Source organism: Acartia tonsa, chromosome 3 (assembly GCF_053477335.1).
Source record: "Acartia tonsa isolate MP-2025a chromosome 3, ASM5347733v1, whole genome shotgun sequence".
Taxonomy (NCBI): domain Eukaryota; kingdom Metazoa; phylum Arthropoda; class Copepoda; order Calanoida; family Acartiidae; genus Acartia; species Acartia tonsa.
In genome coordinates this window covers 51,612,145-51,629,975 of record NC_137262.1, presented here as the reverse complement: position 1 = coordinate 51,629,975, position 17,831 = coordinate 51,612,145, and the positions used below count along the sequence as shown (strand labels likewise).

At 30.2% G+C, this 17,831-nt stretch overlaps 1 protein-coding gene across 1 annotated transcript in view; it reads left to right on the top strand.

The window, feature by feature from the left end:
* The window catches only part of LOC145314542 (uncharacterized), a 124,393-nt gene that overhangs the window by 89,910 nt on the left and 16,652 nt on the right, over window positions 1-17,831 (top strand). The window contains exons 8-9 of the mRNA XM_080154502.1: window positions 2,398-2,503; window positions 6,523-6,629. Coding sequence (XP_080010628.1) covers window positions 2,398-2,503; window positions 6,523-6,629 — 213 coding nt within the window. The remainder of the gene's footprint in view (window positions 1-2,397; window positions 2,504-6,522; window positions 6,630-17,831) is intronic.

Below are 17,831 nucleotides of genomic sequence, written 5' to 3'. Positions count from 1 at the left end.
GATTCTCTTATTGGCTGTGTAAATCATAGACAGAGACAGTCCTTATGACTTTTAAATATAAATTTTCTTAAATAAGATAAACCAAACCAAAAAACTATACCTAAGAATCGTAAATGTTAATAATTATTTAGGTTATTTCCATTATAAAAAACAAGAAATATTTTTTTTTCTGCCTTTATATAGAAATTCTTTTCATTTACCTGTTTAGAATACTTGTTTATCTTTATTATGACTGCTATCTTAAGTTTTCATGCTCTGTGAATAGGAAACAGACAAGAGGGGTTTTTATTTCTCTTTGTGGGCTAATTTATTTGTTCTGATTTTTACTTGTGGTAAGTATGTTAAACTTCATTCCAACTTGCTTTTTTAATTTGTATTTTTTGACATAAAAGATTAAATCTTTCAAATGACTAAAAGAACTATTGGTTTAAAAAGAAACTGAACTTCAAAGTGCTTATTACTTTTACTGAATTGAAACAAAGCCCTTTTTTATTTGGATTTTAGTATATTGCAATGAATTGCTAATTGCCTTTTAAATGTTTTTGGTTCAATGTAAACTTATTTAGCTGTTTTAATTATGATTCGATAGTTTATTAGCTAACAAATCCTTTAGCTGTTTTACTATCATTAAAATTTGTTGGTTTGAGAGACAACCATTTATTTTAATGTTTTTATCATAATTTGATAGTTTGTAGGCCTAACAATCATTTATTTCACTGTTTTTTTTTGTTTGATAGTTTGTGGGATAACCAACTTTTTAGCTGTTTATATTATAATTTGATAATTTGTAGGACAACTAATTCTTTAGCTGTTTTACTGTTATTATAATTTGATGGTTTGTCATGTTTGCCTTACAAATGAGCATAGGTATTCCTTACATTGTAGTATAAAAAAATATGCCATCAACTTATGAAAGATTTTAGAGCAAATTCAGTATAATTAAGGTATGCCTGTATGTCTAATAGATACAATGTTGCTCTGTTGCTCAAGAAAACTAGGCAAAGACACTTTTACTTCCCTCTTAATTGGTGAAGTTAAATCATACATTGCTGCTAGAAATTTGATAGACTTTCAAATAAATATAACTAGTCAAAAACATTGATCTATTGTCATCAAATGTAATTACTTATTGTCCTGTTATGGTTTAATTAATAGCAAAATTGGCTATTTCTATAAAATACTTATTAACTGCTCTGTATAAACACATCTTGTTACAAATATGAATCTGACCATTCATCTAATCCCCTGGTTTCTTTTGGTAGGATTAAGGAGGGAAGCTTTCTTCAGGTCATTTTGTTACACTTTAAAAGTCATATATATAGTGTTATATACAGCTTTCCACGGTTATTAGAATAAAAAAATTAAGATTGAAAAAAGTGTTGTTAGCACTAAGGGGCTGAACGCCAGGGCTATCAAAATTTTTATTGATTTTATGATTCTTATTTTAATATTTGTGGAAAATTGTCTATAATACGATGCTACACATGATGTTCCGGTTCTAATCCAGTGGATATTAATTGGTTTCAAAGCCTTACTGGAATGATAATTATATTTTTTATTCAGATACTAACTAACAAAATCCTTAAAAACTCCAAACCTTCCTTTATCCTATCCTAGGTGACCAATATCGAAATAAAAAAATCTTTGATTATATATAAAGACATTTCAATTCATTGGTTGATTTTTTCCAGCATAAGCTGGAATTAGTTATAAGTATAATGGTATACCTATCTTGTAATGTGTAGTTAAACCTGACCTTATATGACTTTGGACGTAGTTTTACAATAATCTAGTTCATTATAAAGACCATTTGACTGAGACTATCGCGATAGAAAATCAGCCAATAAAAATAACTTTTGTAAATTATAACTATTACTAGTTTTTTCATACCTTAATTAACAACACAAAAGTTATTTTTATTGGCTGATTTTTTTATCTTGCACAACACATATAAAATATAAAAAACTGCCAAGACTTATTTTTAGACACAATCTAAAAAAAACTGTTTTCCCCTCTACATTTTTAATTGAATTTTTGTTATCAAAACTAATGGATCTATTGCTATTCATTAAAAATTTTTGCTGGAATCGAACCTTTACCCAAAATTAATATATGTTCCTAGGGGCCTGATCTGAAACAGTAAATATTAAAAAATTCAAATGGATCGCAAAAAAAATTTTATTCAAGCAAAATTTTAACGAAAAATACAGTAGATCCCAGGGAGATTGGGCATATTGGACTGTAAATTACACTTGAACCCAAAAACCAGGGTATGTAAACGAATTTATCGTCCAATGGCTTATCCTTAATGATCCCTGAGTAGATCTGAAATAAGTCTTGGTGGCTAATAAATTAATATTAATTTAATATGATACTAATACAATATACTGCTCTAAGGCCAAGTTAGATCATCACGCTGTTGCTGTGGTGACTGGAGAGAAGGTCAGCGGTGTTGTTCATTTCTATCAGCTCAATGGTCCCACTTCTGCTGTCAAGATTGTAGGTGAGTACACTGTATACATAGTCAAGATTGTAGGAGAGTACACTGTATACATAGTCAAGATTGTAGGTGAGTACACTGTATACATAGTCAAGATTGTAGGTGAGAACACTGTATGCATAGTCAAGATTGTAGGTGAGTACACTGTATACATAGTCAAGATTGTAGGTGAGTACACTGTATACATAGTCAAGATTGTAGGTGAGTACACTGTATACATAGTCAAGATTGTAGGAGAGTACACTGTATACATAGTCAAGATTGTAGGTGAGTACACTGTATACATAGTCAAGATTGTAGGTGAGTACACTGTATACATAGTCAAGATTGTAGGTGAGTACACTGTATACATAGTCATTAGGTTTTAGACATTATATAAGCAGGAGCTGGATGTTTTTAAAAAATTTTATATAAAATTAACTTGGCTGTTAATTAACCCTAGGATCTCGCTAACCGCCTGCCTGATATGAATACCGCAACCCTCCCAAGACAAATTGCCCCCGAAAAAATTATCTTTGTCCCCTTATTTTTTTTACTTTTTCTTTTTAAAACTAAATTAAAATCTATCCCTCTCACTTTTTAACTTCTGTAGTATAGCGGGGACACAACCCAATCTTTCCCGATTTTGTATAATTTTTGAGGAACACGATTCCAGTGACGTCATATTTTTCTTTCCCGAAAAAGGGAAGGGGGGAAGAAAATCTCTTCAAAAGAGATGGGGAAAACCCCCTTTTCTCCCATCTCTTTTTTTCTTCCCCTCTTCCCTTTTTCGGGAAAGAAAAATATGACGTCACTGGAATCGTGTTCCTCAAAAATTATACAAAATCGGGAAAGATTGGGTTGTGTCTATAGCGGGGTGTGGTAAAGACTCGAACCTGACACATTTTCATCAGCAGTCAGGTTAAACACTTTTAACATTAATACAGCGGGTAGAAAAAGTGATAGAAAAATAGATAATGATATAGAAAGATAGAGCTTTTATTACTCTGTATGATTAGCAATTAAACAATATTTCATGGCTTGATTTCTGCAATGGGGAGCCTAGATTGTTTTTAAAAAGACAAATATTCTTATAAACAATTAATTGGAAAAAAAGTAAAAAAAATTGAATATCAAACTTTATATTATTATGGTACAATCAAATAAAATTTTTTTTTTTTTAATGGAAAACCATTTTGCCACCTACTGCTACTATTCAAAAATAGTTGTATTTTGTTATCAAATACATCAAAAATTGTAAAAAAAAAAAAAAAAAAAATATATATAAAGCATAACATTCAACCATCAATTTAATTTAGTATAATACTTGTAATCAAAATAGTTTTTTTTTAAGGGTTCAACTTTTCACTTAGATTGGTGTTGCTTTTACCTTTTATTAACTTAAATATCTCACGAAATTATTGTACTGAAAACTATACATATTTAATGGATTTAATACACCTTTATGGATAAAGAATTTCTAAAAAAAAATTATTTTGTTGAAGAAAGCGTTATTATCCTCTTAGGATTTTTTCCAAAGTTGAAAATTTTGGTACCCCCCACCTCCAACACAACCATGACCATGGCTACGGCGCTCGGCCCCCTGGCCTGCCTAGCTGTGGCCGCTCGATACCCATATTTTCAAAACTGAAAAAAATCATCCTTTTGCTCAATTTTGCTTTTTTTATCAATATCTAACATTATTAGTTTTTATAAAAACTTTTGTTCTTTTGTGTATAGACATATTTCAAAAAAGCATTAAAAGCATTTTTTTAAATCTAAGTATCCATGTTTATTGCAATAGAGAGTGTTAAAATCCAGGGAGTAAGGGAGGGGAAAATGGGCAATTAATTCAATTTAAGAGTTTTCGCTTAAAAGAAACAAAAACCAAATTTATCCAGAAAATTTGACCAAAATTGTAATGGGAATTTTGGTAATATAATTTAGAACAAAATTAGTTCTAAGAAAAAAATCATTTACTTGAAAATTAAATTACCAGTACATCACAATGTAGTAAACACTCTGTAATTAATCACTAGAAAAATCGTGTTTAGAACTTCGTCAACTCTTCTCTTAAATTTTTAACTGCCACCTAAATTCAAGGGGTTCTTAGATTGTTTAATACATAAATATCACAGTAGAGTTTCTATACATGAAATGACATTTTCTTTGGAAAAATATTTGTTAAAACCAGCCATCTAATACAATTTTTTTGTGTCTGCTATATTCAAAACTAACTCAGCTAGTTAGCGGGGCATTGATGCGCTAGTACCCAAAGTCAGTCAGAACCTGCTGAATTCTTGCACATTCCCTTTTAGCCAGTACCCAAAGTCTGAGACTCATAAAAACTGAATATTCGATTCATTGTCCCCTCCCTTACTCCCTGGTTAAAATCTACATTTATTATATCTCGCTTACTACATTTATAAGACGTTTTACAGTCTGTAAAACAAATGGTTCTTTTTATATAGGGAATGATAATCTATAATTTTATATACTCTAAATCCGTACTGATGCAAATATAAAATACCATATATCAAAATACTTTTTTTAGTTAAGACAATGTATAATATTTTCCCTTTTATAAAACATTGAGCAACTAATAATATTCAATTATAACAAAAGAGGCATTTAGGAACCCTTAAACATCGAGGAGCGTTTCCCTCATCCAATTTACTTTAATCCATTCACGATCCTAACTCTTTTTAGGGCGGGTACAATTAAATGTTATTTACTGAGATAACTGCACATTACTGGCATAATGAATTATCTCAACATAAAAATTATAGAGAAAGAAATTAAAGAAAGAGCAAGGGAGAGAGTGAAAGAGAAAAAAAATCTAAAATGCAAAACGAGATCAACGTGAAGTCAGATTTGAAAAATAGGATATTTTTCAATTTTTTTATGATAAGAGAGTAAATACTTCAGTCATGATCTTTTAAGCATTCAAAGACACAGAAATAGTTGTAAATAAAATATATAACAGCTCAGGCAAAGACTTAACATTATTTTGTTGTGTAATCTGTTTATTCAATAATTACATAGCAAGGACGTTTAAGCTTTTTTTGAGGTTTGAGGAGAGTAATTTTAGAATTTTTAAATTTGAGAATCAATACCCCTTAATCCCCCCTTCCCCCTCAGAATCTTAGCATGCTTTATTCAATGAGATATTTTTTTAATAAATTATTGTTGGAAAAATAGTATTATCCCTGTCCTTTGTATTATCACGGCTGCCTGCCTTTTTGTTTTTGATTTAGAATTAAGTTTGGTTTATAGTTTTGAGTCTAATCTGTTTCATATCAACAGTTATCCTCAGATGTTTCCTCATTCCTTGTCTATCTATCTATCTCAATGTCTACCTAAGTCTATAAATATACACATATGCATATTGTATACCTTTTTAAAAAAATATTTAAACATCTTTTTGCTAGCTATTAATTTGCTAATTTTGTTCACCTTATAATCGAATTCTATCCATTCACATACTTTATAAAAGGTTATATTCAGATATCTAAGGCGGTAAGACAATGAACGATAAATTGATGTACATCCCAAATGATGATAAACAAATTATCAGTTCAGTAGATTGCAAATAGGGGTTGAAACGATTGGACACTAAACTTAATAAATCAACCAATCAAAATTCAATAACAGTCCCCAAAGTTGTTAAGTTAAAGAATAAGAAAACCTTATAATAAAATTTTTATAAACAGCCCAATGTCCTTTCCCATCCTGGGTTATATTTCCATCTTTCTTTCTGTTTGACTGTCTCTCTATCTATTCTGCCTATGTTACCCTCTATACAACCATCTTAATGATTTTTCATAAATGGTCCATGTACAGTACATATATCTAACATATAAAAGTTACACTAATAACTCACACAAAAGCAAAGCGACTCACCACCTAATCATGCCGATTTAAGTTTTAAAATCTATAACTATCTATCTATCCTAGGTAACCTGACTGGATTGACTCCTGGCTCCCACGGTTTCCATATCCATCAGCTAGGAGACATCACCAACTATAACTATCTATCCTAGGTAACCTGACTGGATTGACCCCTGGCTCCCACGGTTTCCATATCCATCAGCTTGGAGACATCACCAACGGTTGCAAATCAATGGGCGGTCACTTTAACCCCAACCAGGTAAGATTGAAACATTTTAATTAGATCAATTAAGAATAAAGATAAAGTAAATACGTGATAAAATAGCTATAGATAAAGGTTTTTAAGATTTTTGTACATTTAATTTTCATTGAAGAAATATAGATGATTCTAAAGTGGTTAGTTTTAGCAATAAGAAATTAAAACATAAAGAGAAAAAGTTACCTGTTCATTTAAAATCTGAAATATGTCTGTTTGTTTAAATATCGTTTCATTTTAATTTACATGTTTATGAAATTAATAGCTGAAATATATTGAATTGATGCTGATTTGATTAAAGATGACAACATCAATTAAAGCAAACCAAAGAAATACTTCAGCAAACTACATAAGTTGGTTTCTTATTTAAGACATACTTACATACTCCCTTCTTGTTTGAACCAAACGAATGGGTCATAATTATAGAGAATCTTTACTTTCAAACTATTGAATTAAAAAGTATGTGAGGACAGGAAGATATTAAAAGAAACATTTTAAGGCCAAAGTTCAATAATACATACATAGTATTATCATATACATAGAAGAACACAGTAATAGTGTCTGACTGATTATGACGTAACAAAAAAAATTGGCCAATGAGAGGCCGTTATTAACCAATGGTAAAATTTATATTGGCCTCTCATTGGCTAATTTTTTTTGTTACGTCATAATCAGTCAGACACTATTACTGTGTTCTACATAGAATGTTAAAATCGGATTGAGAATAAAAGCAAAAGTTCAATGATGTTCGAACTAGTTACAGATAACTTATTTCCATTTCCATAAAGACTGTAAAAGATATAGGACAGGTTTTCACAATATCATGTTTGAATAGTTCTATAAAACTGTGTATTTCTACCCAATCCTAAAGTTTTCTTTGCCTCTCATTTGATTGTATGCAGCTTCTACCAACAATGAAATTAATTCGGAAAAAATCACGAAACCTATACGTGTTTTTCAGCTGTCGTTGGGGGGCAACACATCGTAAAATTGACGACCTCTCCATTTGCCCCCCAAATATTATTTTAGATTTATTTCGCTTGTTGGTTATACCTTATACCTGGATTGTATGAAAGATACAGTTATAAAAATTTCTTACTTTTCAAAGGGCACAAATATGTAAATTTTTGTAAAAATTTCTTTTTTGAATTCATCAATCCTGGTGGTCACAGGAAACCAAAAAAATCCAGGTATAGGTGTCTAAAAATACCAAAATACACACATATAATATGCTTACTAAAGCATATTATACTAAAGGTCGTTGACAGGTATCCTGGGACTAGAAGTTTTATTCATTCTATATATATGATTTTCTACTATATATACATGTACATTGAAAGAGAAAATACACGAATTACAATAAAACATGATTTATGTATGTTTTTGCCAATTTTTAATAGCGCAGCTACTCATGAATGTTTGTAAATTTTGAGAGCATCTCCCCCCTCTTATTAAGACACAAAATACTTTTTTTGTTAAAAATCATATCAAATTCACTTCTTCCAGGGTGGAGGGGGACTTTAAACTGTAAATTACGCTAGTACCTAAAGTGTTATAATCACGTAATATTACTCGTGTCCTAAAAACTTTTGTACTTTTATATTAGTAATGTTTAATAATTTCTCGGCCATTGCCTTATCCCTTAAGATCCCTGCACCTTTTCCCATTTCTGTTGACTCGCCTGGTTGATACCTGGCCGATAGATCCTTAATGATGATACACAAAATTACCCCTTCTGTAGATTACAATCACTGGTTGAAACGTTTAGACACTTAACTCAATGAACCAACAAATCAAAATTCAATAAAAGTCTCCAAAGTTTCAATGAGACTTTGGGAACTAAAGTAATAGACAGCCCAATGTCCCCTCCCACCCTGGGTTGATACCCTTGCGCGTTTATAATTTTGAATACAATGGTCTCGACCTGAGATAAACAATAACATTTCTATTTTCTCTAAAGCATTGTATTCATAATATTAGTATAGTAATGAGAAAGAGAAAATGTTCAAAGATCAATTCTGTGGGTAAAGCTTATCTTTTACTTAATGAATTCTATGAGTATCTGGTGTTTAACAGCGGATGTGCCCCTAGCTTTGTATTCTAAGGGGTAGGACCTATGTAAAGCTTAACTTTTATATAATAGGCTTATATTTTTAAGAAATACAATCAATTGCATTAAGCTATTAACTATAGATGTAAATATTAAGAAACAAATAACACCTTCCAATTTCCTTCTAAACTTTAATCTTTTTCACTTAGAATATAAACACCTAGGTTTGTACTATGTCTAACCAAAATTCAACTACTTTTGGTTTAAAGTTTTGAAAATAAAGACGTGTAATTTTTGCTCCCCTTATATGTTATTTATCAGAAAAGAATTAATGTTAGCATAAAATGTGGAAATAGGTTAAGGATTTTCTTTGTTTTTTATATTATTAGTTTTTGCAAGATGCTTGGATTTGGTCCTTTTTGTAAAACCAGAATGATTACTAATAATTTCATTTTTAAAATATTTTTAAAATGCGAATTTTTGTAAAAAAAAAAAAAAAACTTTAAAGTCTTAAAAATCCGCAAAAAAGAGATTTGATCCCTATAAATATCCAAACATGAAATTATTCTCTCATTAATTTGTTTACAAAGCTTTTATTATAATGGAAGTTTTTATATAATATAATCTTAACATAATGGGCATGTAAGCAAACAAAAAAAATTATTGTATAATATACATTATATGTTTAAAAGGGTGTCAAAAATAAATTTCACCAACGGATTTTTTGTTTAAATTGTTAATTAAATCACGTTGCCTTAAAGTTAATATCTTTTCGTCTGTCATATTTATCAACAAGAACTTCTAAAGGTTGATTTTTCCTTCCTTGATTTAATCTTTTTAGACACCCTGTAAGCAAACATAACATTATTGTAATATCTTTCTCTTTTTCTACATATTTGGAAGTGTGGAAAAATGGATTATATCAAAAGAAAACGTCTTAAAAACTTTCTCATTTTAAACATGGATGAATTTGACCATTGAAACTGAGCTAGCTAATATATGAATGGATTTATTATTACTTGGATCTTACACGTGTCTTAACATGTACTCTAATAAAGTAAAACTCGTAGCTGGCTAAAATTTCTATACCCCCTATCCACCCCCTTCACCGTATCTTCTCCTCTCCTACTGGATGAACGATCTGACTAATAAATGATAACCATGTTAGCAACATAAATTGACGAAAATTTTTCCCTTGTCATATTAAAGTATGTATATTCTATATCCATTTAAAAAAATAACATTTGATTTTCAATTATTTGAAATTCTAGAAGATTTCATTTTACTTTCAATAGGTAATTAAAATGATTAATTAGAAAAAATAGAAAAAGAAAGGGAAATTTGGATTCTAATTATTTTTCTTCTCTAAATATATATAACAAGGTGCTTTTTCATTAATGTAAATATTTTTTGAAAAGAATAAAAATGAGAAGTTATTTAAAGATAGGTTTTTGTAGTGTCAAAAATTATTGTTGAATACAGCTAATTTGATTTTAAGCCAATTATTCTTTTGATTTCTGAAGCTACAAATTCGCTGTATTGAATAAACATACCGATAATAAGCCATATGTCTTTAAGTAGCACTCACACATAACCAGGGAGGGATATGACAATAAAAGTGTTGGGGGTAATTTACACTCTTCCTTCCCCCAAATGTTCCCTACAAAAGGTCGAAAACTAAGAGGGAAAAAAGGAAGGAAGAATCATTTTTCGTCCTCTGTCATGTGCCTGTGCCCCTGCACACAACCCATTATTATTATTCTTAGCAGAAGTGAAAATATATAATTAAATCCTTAATTAAGTCTAGATCAATTTCATAAATCTTTACTAATAAGTTATTACGATTTTTAGTAGCAAAGACTCTCTAAAATCATTTTCTTTTCTTTTTACTTGTTTGTATGTTTGCCAAAAGTTTAGGAAAGTCACATATTTTTAGTCACCCCCAGATTTTGAGACACTCATCTGTTTTAAATACTTATATAAAAACCATTAAAAAAATTAATGACATTTTTTTTAAATGTTTCTTTTGCGATTTGAACTTGTGCGTCTATTGGCTGTTGTTATGAGTTTAGGAGTGGTTTAGATGTTTTAAAATTACCAAAAAAGTTAGTTCTACCAGAAAATTCATATATCTTATTAAAGGACAAAAAAATAATACTTTACCATTCGATGCAGAAAATACTGGATTTCGTTTGATTAATTACAACATTTAAATCAGCGGTAATATTGACATATTGAAAACTTTTTTTGATGCTGTAAGTATTGGTGCAAAAAATGGGGATGAATTTCAAATTGATTTGACGGGGCTGGTTTTTTTACGTCACAAGTGAAGGGAAAACCCCATCTCTTTTCTAGGGGGTTTCTTTCCCCCTTCCCTTTTCTTTCCCTTCACTTGTGACGTGAAAAAATCAGCCCCGTCAAATCAATTTGAAATTCGTCCCCATTTTTTGCACCAATACTTACAGCATCCTTTTTTTCATTGTCAACATTCGTTGTATGAATTTAATTTGCCAGGGTCACTGCAGTTTATAAAAATTCTTCCTACAAAAAGTTCAATGCTTCCAAAATTTTAATTTTCATTATTTGAAAATAAGATACTCTATAATCTGCTTTGTTGATCTGTCTTTTTATTTTATATACAATCTTCTTAAATTCAGTGAGGTAGTGAGTTGTACATTGCAGTTAATTCAAGTTCTTTTTTTCATTCCCTTTTAATCATCGTAAGCCAGAATGTCATATCCAAGAATTGGAAAGAAGATTAATTTTAGGTCCAAAGTTGAAAAACTTTGATAGAGATTAAACCAAGGGAAACAGTTTAATATCAATTGAAGATTAATAAATCCATCCCAATTTATATTTATTTCGGAAATCAACACCTCTTTCTAAATATTGTCATCCTTGTTGAAATCAGATTGCATTAAAATAAAGCACACCTCTGTATAATTTTGAAACATACGGTGTACCAACTCTTTTAGACGCGTAGCATTTCAATAAGCATGGGGTTTCCATTAATTATAACTAATTTTTGAGGTTGATACTATTATATCTTTCTCCTTCCCTAAATTTATTTATGTTGATTTTTTTTTGAATTTTCCTTACTATATTTTTTATCTAACTTTTTTCTCACTTTATATTTTCTTCAAAACGTAATTGTTCGATTATCTAGCATCTTTGGACATTTTCATTCCTGTTTTTTTCTGCTCTCTAATTATGAATCGGACATTTTTTATGAATATATTCACTGTTGCAAAAGATATCGATTTTGGTGCGCCCACAAAAAAAAGCAAATAAGCTGGATAAGTTTTTTGTTCATTTTAAATGGCTAACATTTTGTATACAAAGTATTTATTCATACAATAGTATCGAAATAATAAATGTATAATAATAGATGTATAACCCAGACAACAACCAGGGTATAGTGTTGGGGACTATTTCGTCTGCTAGCAAATTTCTTTTTACTTTATTTCCGACGCCATTGGCTGATATTCAAAGACGGCACGGGGAGAGGACATACAGATATTTAACCCCTTCCCCCTCTATTGTTTTACTTTATTATCGACATATTTTTGAATTTAACAGCTTCATATAAACCCCAATAATCGATACATGTGATGAAAGAAAGAAAAGAAAGAACCTCTCTATTTCTTTTCTACAAATAATATTACAGTTTGACCCCTAGTACATCAAGGTTCTGTACAGTAGCCACGGATTTTGTAATAGTGGAGTACAGAAACTGGACCTAATTTAACAGTTTGGCCCCTAGTACAACAAGGTTCTGTTAATTAGCCATGGAATTTGTAATAGTGAAGTACAGAAACCAGACCATATATTACAGTTTGACACCTAGTACATATAGGTTCTGTAGAGTAGCCACAGATTTTATAATACTGGAGTAAAAAAAACTGGATACAATATCAAAGTTTGACCCCCTAGTACAACAAGGTTCTGCAGAGTAGCCACGGATTTTGAAATAGTGCAGTATAGTTCAGAATCGTTTAAACTCAAGAATTTAAACGGGTGTGGTTATCATGCAAGAGTAAAGATAAATGATACACAATCATATGAGTTTTAGGATTACCATAGAGAAAAAAATAAAAGAGAGGAATCGAAGCAACTAGAAGACGAAAATAGGCAGTGGGCCTAGAGGCCTACTCAGCGCTGTTGCCGCGCTAAAATTTATTGCTATTCCACTACTTTTCAAATGGGAGGATTAAAAATTATTTAAAAAAATATTTTTTTACTTTTTACTATTTCCATATTTAGGGCAAGAATATTAGATTAGATATTTTCGTTTTAATGTTTTAATTAAAAATTACATAGAATTTTATTTTTATTTTAAAAAATTTGTTCATGAAAGATGAATCCTTCTATTTCTAAAAAGAGGGAAATTTTTTTCATAATGAACATTCAGCTGATTCTGACCGCCCACGGCTGTTTGCTAAATATCGCTTTTCTTTTTATTCACATTATTATATATGATTGACTTACAAAAAGCCCTGGGCGGTTTTTGATTTTCGTCTGCTTCTAAATTTAGGGATGGGGAAGTAGTATTTTACCATGAAAAAGGGGTGAGTATTCATCCTCTTATCCTTTTTCCTTATGAGGATTACTATCATTTATATGGTCTGGTTTCTACTCTAAAGCATTGCAAAAGCCGTGGAACCTCTTGTGAACACCCCTGCAGGGCCTCAGGGTGCAATTTTGTAGGACAAGGGTCAACTATATGCACCAAGTTACAACAACTCTGACAGTACATTTCTATCATTTTGCTGTAAGTAGCGCAGCTATTCTGTAAATAGGGATTATTCCTAAATCCAATTGACAAAGAACGGGTTTCATCTGTTTTTTGAATGATGTTATAAATAAAAAAGACTAATTTCCTATTATTTAATTAATCTTAGAAATTATCATTTTTTTTGACAAAGCCCGAAATAATTTCTTACTATTTTTTTTTTAATTAGTTTTGTTTATTTCGCCTCTAAAAAGTGTTTTTTTGGTATTTTTTGCGAGTTTTTTAGGAAGGAACTGTTAATATTAGATTGTCTTTTTTATGTCTTAATCTGGTATATAATTTTAAACAATTTAGTCTTTGAAATACAAATTTTAGGTCTTTATTTTACACATATACATACAATCATAATATCATATTTTCAAGAATAGGGATTTGTTTTCGGAGATTTTAATCTATTAGAACCATTTGGTGTTATTTTGTATTATTTCCATTTTGAATATTTTCTTTTCCAGTATGGCTTCGAAACTGATTATAATCATGTATAGCATCGTATTACAGACAATTTAACGTGAATATTAGCATAAAAATCAACTAAAAAAACTGGTTTTAATCTTAAAATTTTTTGTTTTAATATTCAAAGAAATGTGTTTACAATGCGAAGTGATAAATAACTATGTATTATTTGTTTATTTTAATCATTTATGATGACATTCTATCAACATCATTATATCATTATTAGAATACAGGTGCTCTGTAGCTATAGGATTCTAGTAGAATTGCCTAAATTTTGTCGAAATAGTTATTAGCCAAATAACCATTTTGTGATAATTATTAAAAATAAATCCACCAAACTTACTCCCCCGATAAAATAAGGCACTTATAAAACTTAGGGGAAGATTAATTTTTCTTTTATTTATCAAAATCCTTGAATTATGTTTCTGCAGCAAGAGAGAAAAAAGTGGCGCAATTTTGTCCCCGTTTACTTCCTTTCAAACCAGTAGACATAGTTGTAGACTAATCAGACAATTCCATTTACATCAAGGCTGAGAATAGGATTCAAAGTGAAGAAAAAAACATTTCAAATTTAATTTTTCATGTCTAATTGAACACAGAACCCTTGCCATTCTCACCCCCCCCCCCCCCTACCTTTTTTTTGAGAGGGAGCACCTAAGAAAATCATGAAGGATTAATATTTCCTATTCATGGAGTTCTGTCTATAAAAGAAAAACTAATTACTAATTATTTAGTATTATAATTGTACCTAAAAGAACGTATAAATTTACAAATAGACAAAATGAAAAGGAATATCTAATGAAATTTACTTTAATTGAGGGATTATTGTTTATAAATAATTAGTAAATGCCTACTTTTATCTTAATTCTACTTTTTCTTCATCCTTTTATGTTTCATCGATATGAACTTTTAACAAGGATGACAACAACCATAAAAGCGAAGCACTAAAAAGGTAGGACAAACGGACATTAACACTTGTATAGTGTCAGAACTGAATAATCAGAGTACAATTGTATAAGAGTCGAAGCAAAATTGTAAGTAAAATTGTTGAAAAACTGCTGGATACAGAATAATGTTTATGGACATACTTACATTTTTAGGACTTGATTACAGAGTTGCTTTGCTTATAATATAGTACTTTGTTGTCAGATCAATCGGATTATTAGATCACATAAAAATTAGTTATTAAAAAAGTAAAAAAATCAACATGTTTAAAATGGACGTACGGGCATTCTGATAATGATTATAGAGTTGCTACGCTTTCTCAGTCGTACCTAACTACTACAGGAATCACCATGCAAAGTTTGAAATCAATAGGACAATTCTATCATGCCTAAATTAACGAAAAAAGCTATCCGTTACGGACGGACGGACGGACGAACGAACCTACCCTAGTTATAGAAAAGCTTCGCTTTTAAAAACTGTACAAAAACACTCTAATTTAGCTCTTCTCACCCCAAACACATCTACACGCAATCAGCTCGACTTACAAAATCTTCAAGCCGACAACATATCAACATTATATAACAAAAACAATATTTTGTATTCTATTATTAAGTCTATGTTAAATCTTATACAATATATTTACACATCTGAGCATATATGATCGTTTTCGGTCTTGTAGAGTCTAAATTTAGAGACTGTAGAGTATATACTGTGTAGATATTGTTCTATCTAGACTGTGAAACAATATTAGGTCTAAAAAAATGTATAACCTAGACTTTATAGATAATGTAAGTCTAGACTGCGTAGAGACTCTGTGGATTAATTGACTTTGTACTTTTGTTTATCCATAATATATTTTTGTGCATCGCTGCTTTTGGATGTAGTCATAATCGTTGATAGGAATACTTAGCAGTTACTGAACTAATATTAAGATATATAATATATATACCAAAGTCCTTTTTAGTTTGAGGTTTTAATGTATTACATTTTTATGTCATATTTTTTAGAATATGTTGATAGCTTGTTATTGCTGCACTACATATGAATAGAATTGCACTTGTTAACAGTGCAGTGCACCCAAATGAGAAATATACTGTATATGTACAAAATTTATATAAATTTATACAGGGAGGACGGGGACATTGCACTGTTAATTACACTGGTTTTAATAACCCAAAGTTTTAAAATCGCATTTTCTACTATTCGTTGACTTAAAAACTTTGGTTACTTTTATTTAATTTTGATTGGTTGGCTCATTAATTTGAGTGTCCAATAATTTTAATCTACAGATGTGGAATTTTGTTTAGGATCATTTGGGATGTGCATCAATTTATCATCCATTGTCTTATCCCTTAAAATCCCTGTATCTATATGAGTGCATAACTAGTCAGGGAGAAGGGGATTGGATAATGGAGGATTAATTAATCATACTCCAAAAAAATTTAACAAATTATGCCTTTCGCAAATTGTAGATGTTGAAGGTAAGATGAAGTTTTTTTGTCATTGACTTCTCCCTCCCTGACAGCCATTAGATTTCAATTATGTGATTTTGGAAGATGGTTTTTGTTTCCTAATCAGAGATTGTTTTAGCATTTGCAACCCACATTGGCGGATTCGTTAGGCACTAGTGTCGACAATGTCCTGTTAAACAAGTGTGATTGTATTGACTTTTTAAACTTTTTATTATCATTATTGTGAAAAAATGTACTATTTTTTGCATTTTTTGCATAATAAAGTACACAATTAGAGAATTGACATAATATTTAGTAGAATTTTTTTGAAAACAGAAAAAGTTAATAGATTAATATGTTTTTCCACATTGCTGGAAGTCCTAAATGTTTTTCCCTGTGATCTGAAGGGATAAGACAATGCAATGATATGCATCCCAAAATTACCCAAAAATTCTGTAGATTAGTGTATGAAAAGTTTTGCCAAATGAATCAACCGATCAATTTGTTATTGAAGCCCAATGAACTTTATCTAAAATATAATTGCAGGAACCAAGATGCAAATAATCAGTTCAATTAAAATATAATTCTCCTGTATGTAAATACAAAACATGATAGAATCATCCTATTATTATTAAACATTGATAAATCGTAAAATTTAAGAAATATTACCACATGAGCCAAAACAGGGTCAATTAGTGTTTCAAAGTTTAGTAGTTTGTAAGATCATACTGGACACACACAAACATCAAACCTATCTAATTTGTTGTTTTATATGAACACCTTCTGAAGTTTTGAAATGAGCAATTCGCTTCCTATGCAATTCTTTTACACATTAAGCAATATATGCTGTAGGGGCGCAAATACCTTATTAATTAAGGCATGTTCTTAGGTCTCTTTTTTAGCGCAAATCACAAAAGGGCAAAAGCAAAGAACTTTTCATTTACTAATTATGCCCTCAATATTATGATTGCATTATCCGCAGTTCTATATTCACCTAAAACACTGCTGATCAGCTTCAAGCTATAAATATCTATGAATTTCTAAAAATTCACCGTACGTTTTTTGTTCACAAGATTGTTCTTGTATACTTGTAGGTTAGCTTTTTATTAAATATAATTAAGATTAATAAGTAATAAATATATACAAAGCAATGTGTGTTTTCCGTCAAAATGCCAATTTAGCACTAAACCAGCCTTCCTTTTTTTCCATTGCCTAATTAAGGCGCTATGGGGTCCAAGTACTAAAATTAAACTAACCTAACCCACCCTGTAATTTAAGTATTTACAATTTATTTTAAAAGTAAGGTGAGGGGGTTTTAATGCTCAACACGCAGTTTGAGGGTATACACCAATCAACTTATTAACATTATAAGTACGTCTACAAAGCAATATTTTCAAATGTAGCGTGTTGTTTTTATGGGCGTTTGTATGTGTGTGTGTGTGTTTGTGTGTTTATTTGTGTGTGTGTGTTTGTTTGTATGTAATTATTTATATTTAAAGTGCCTGATTAACATA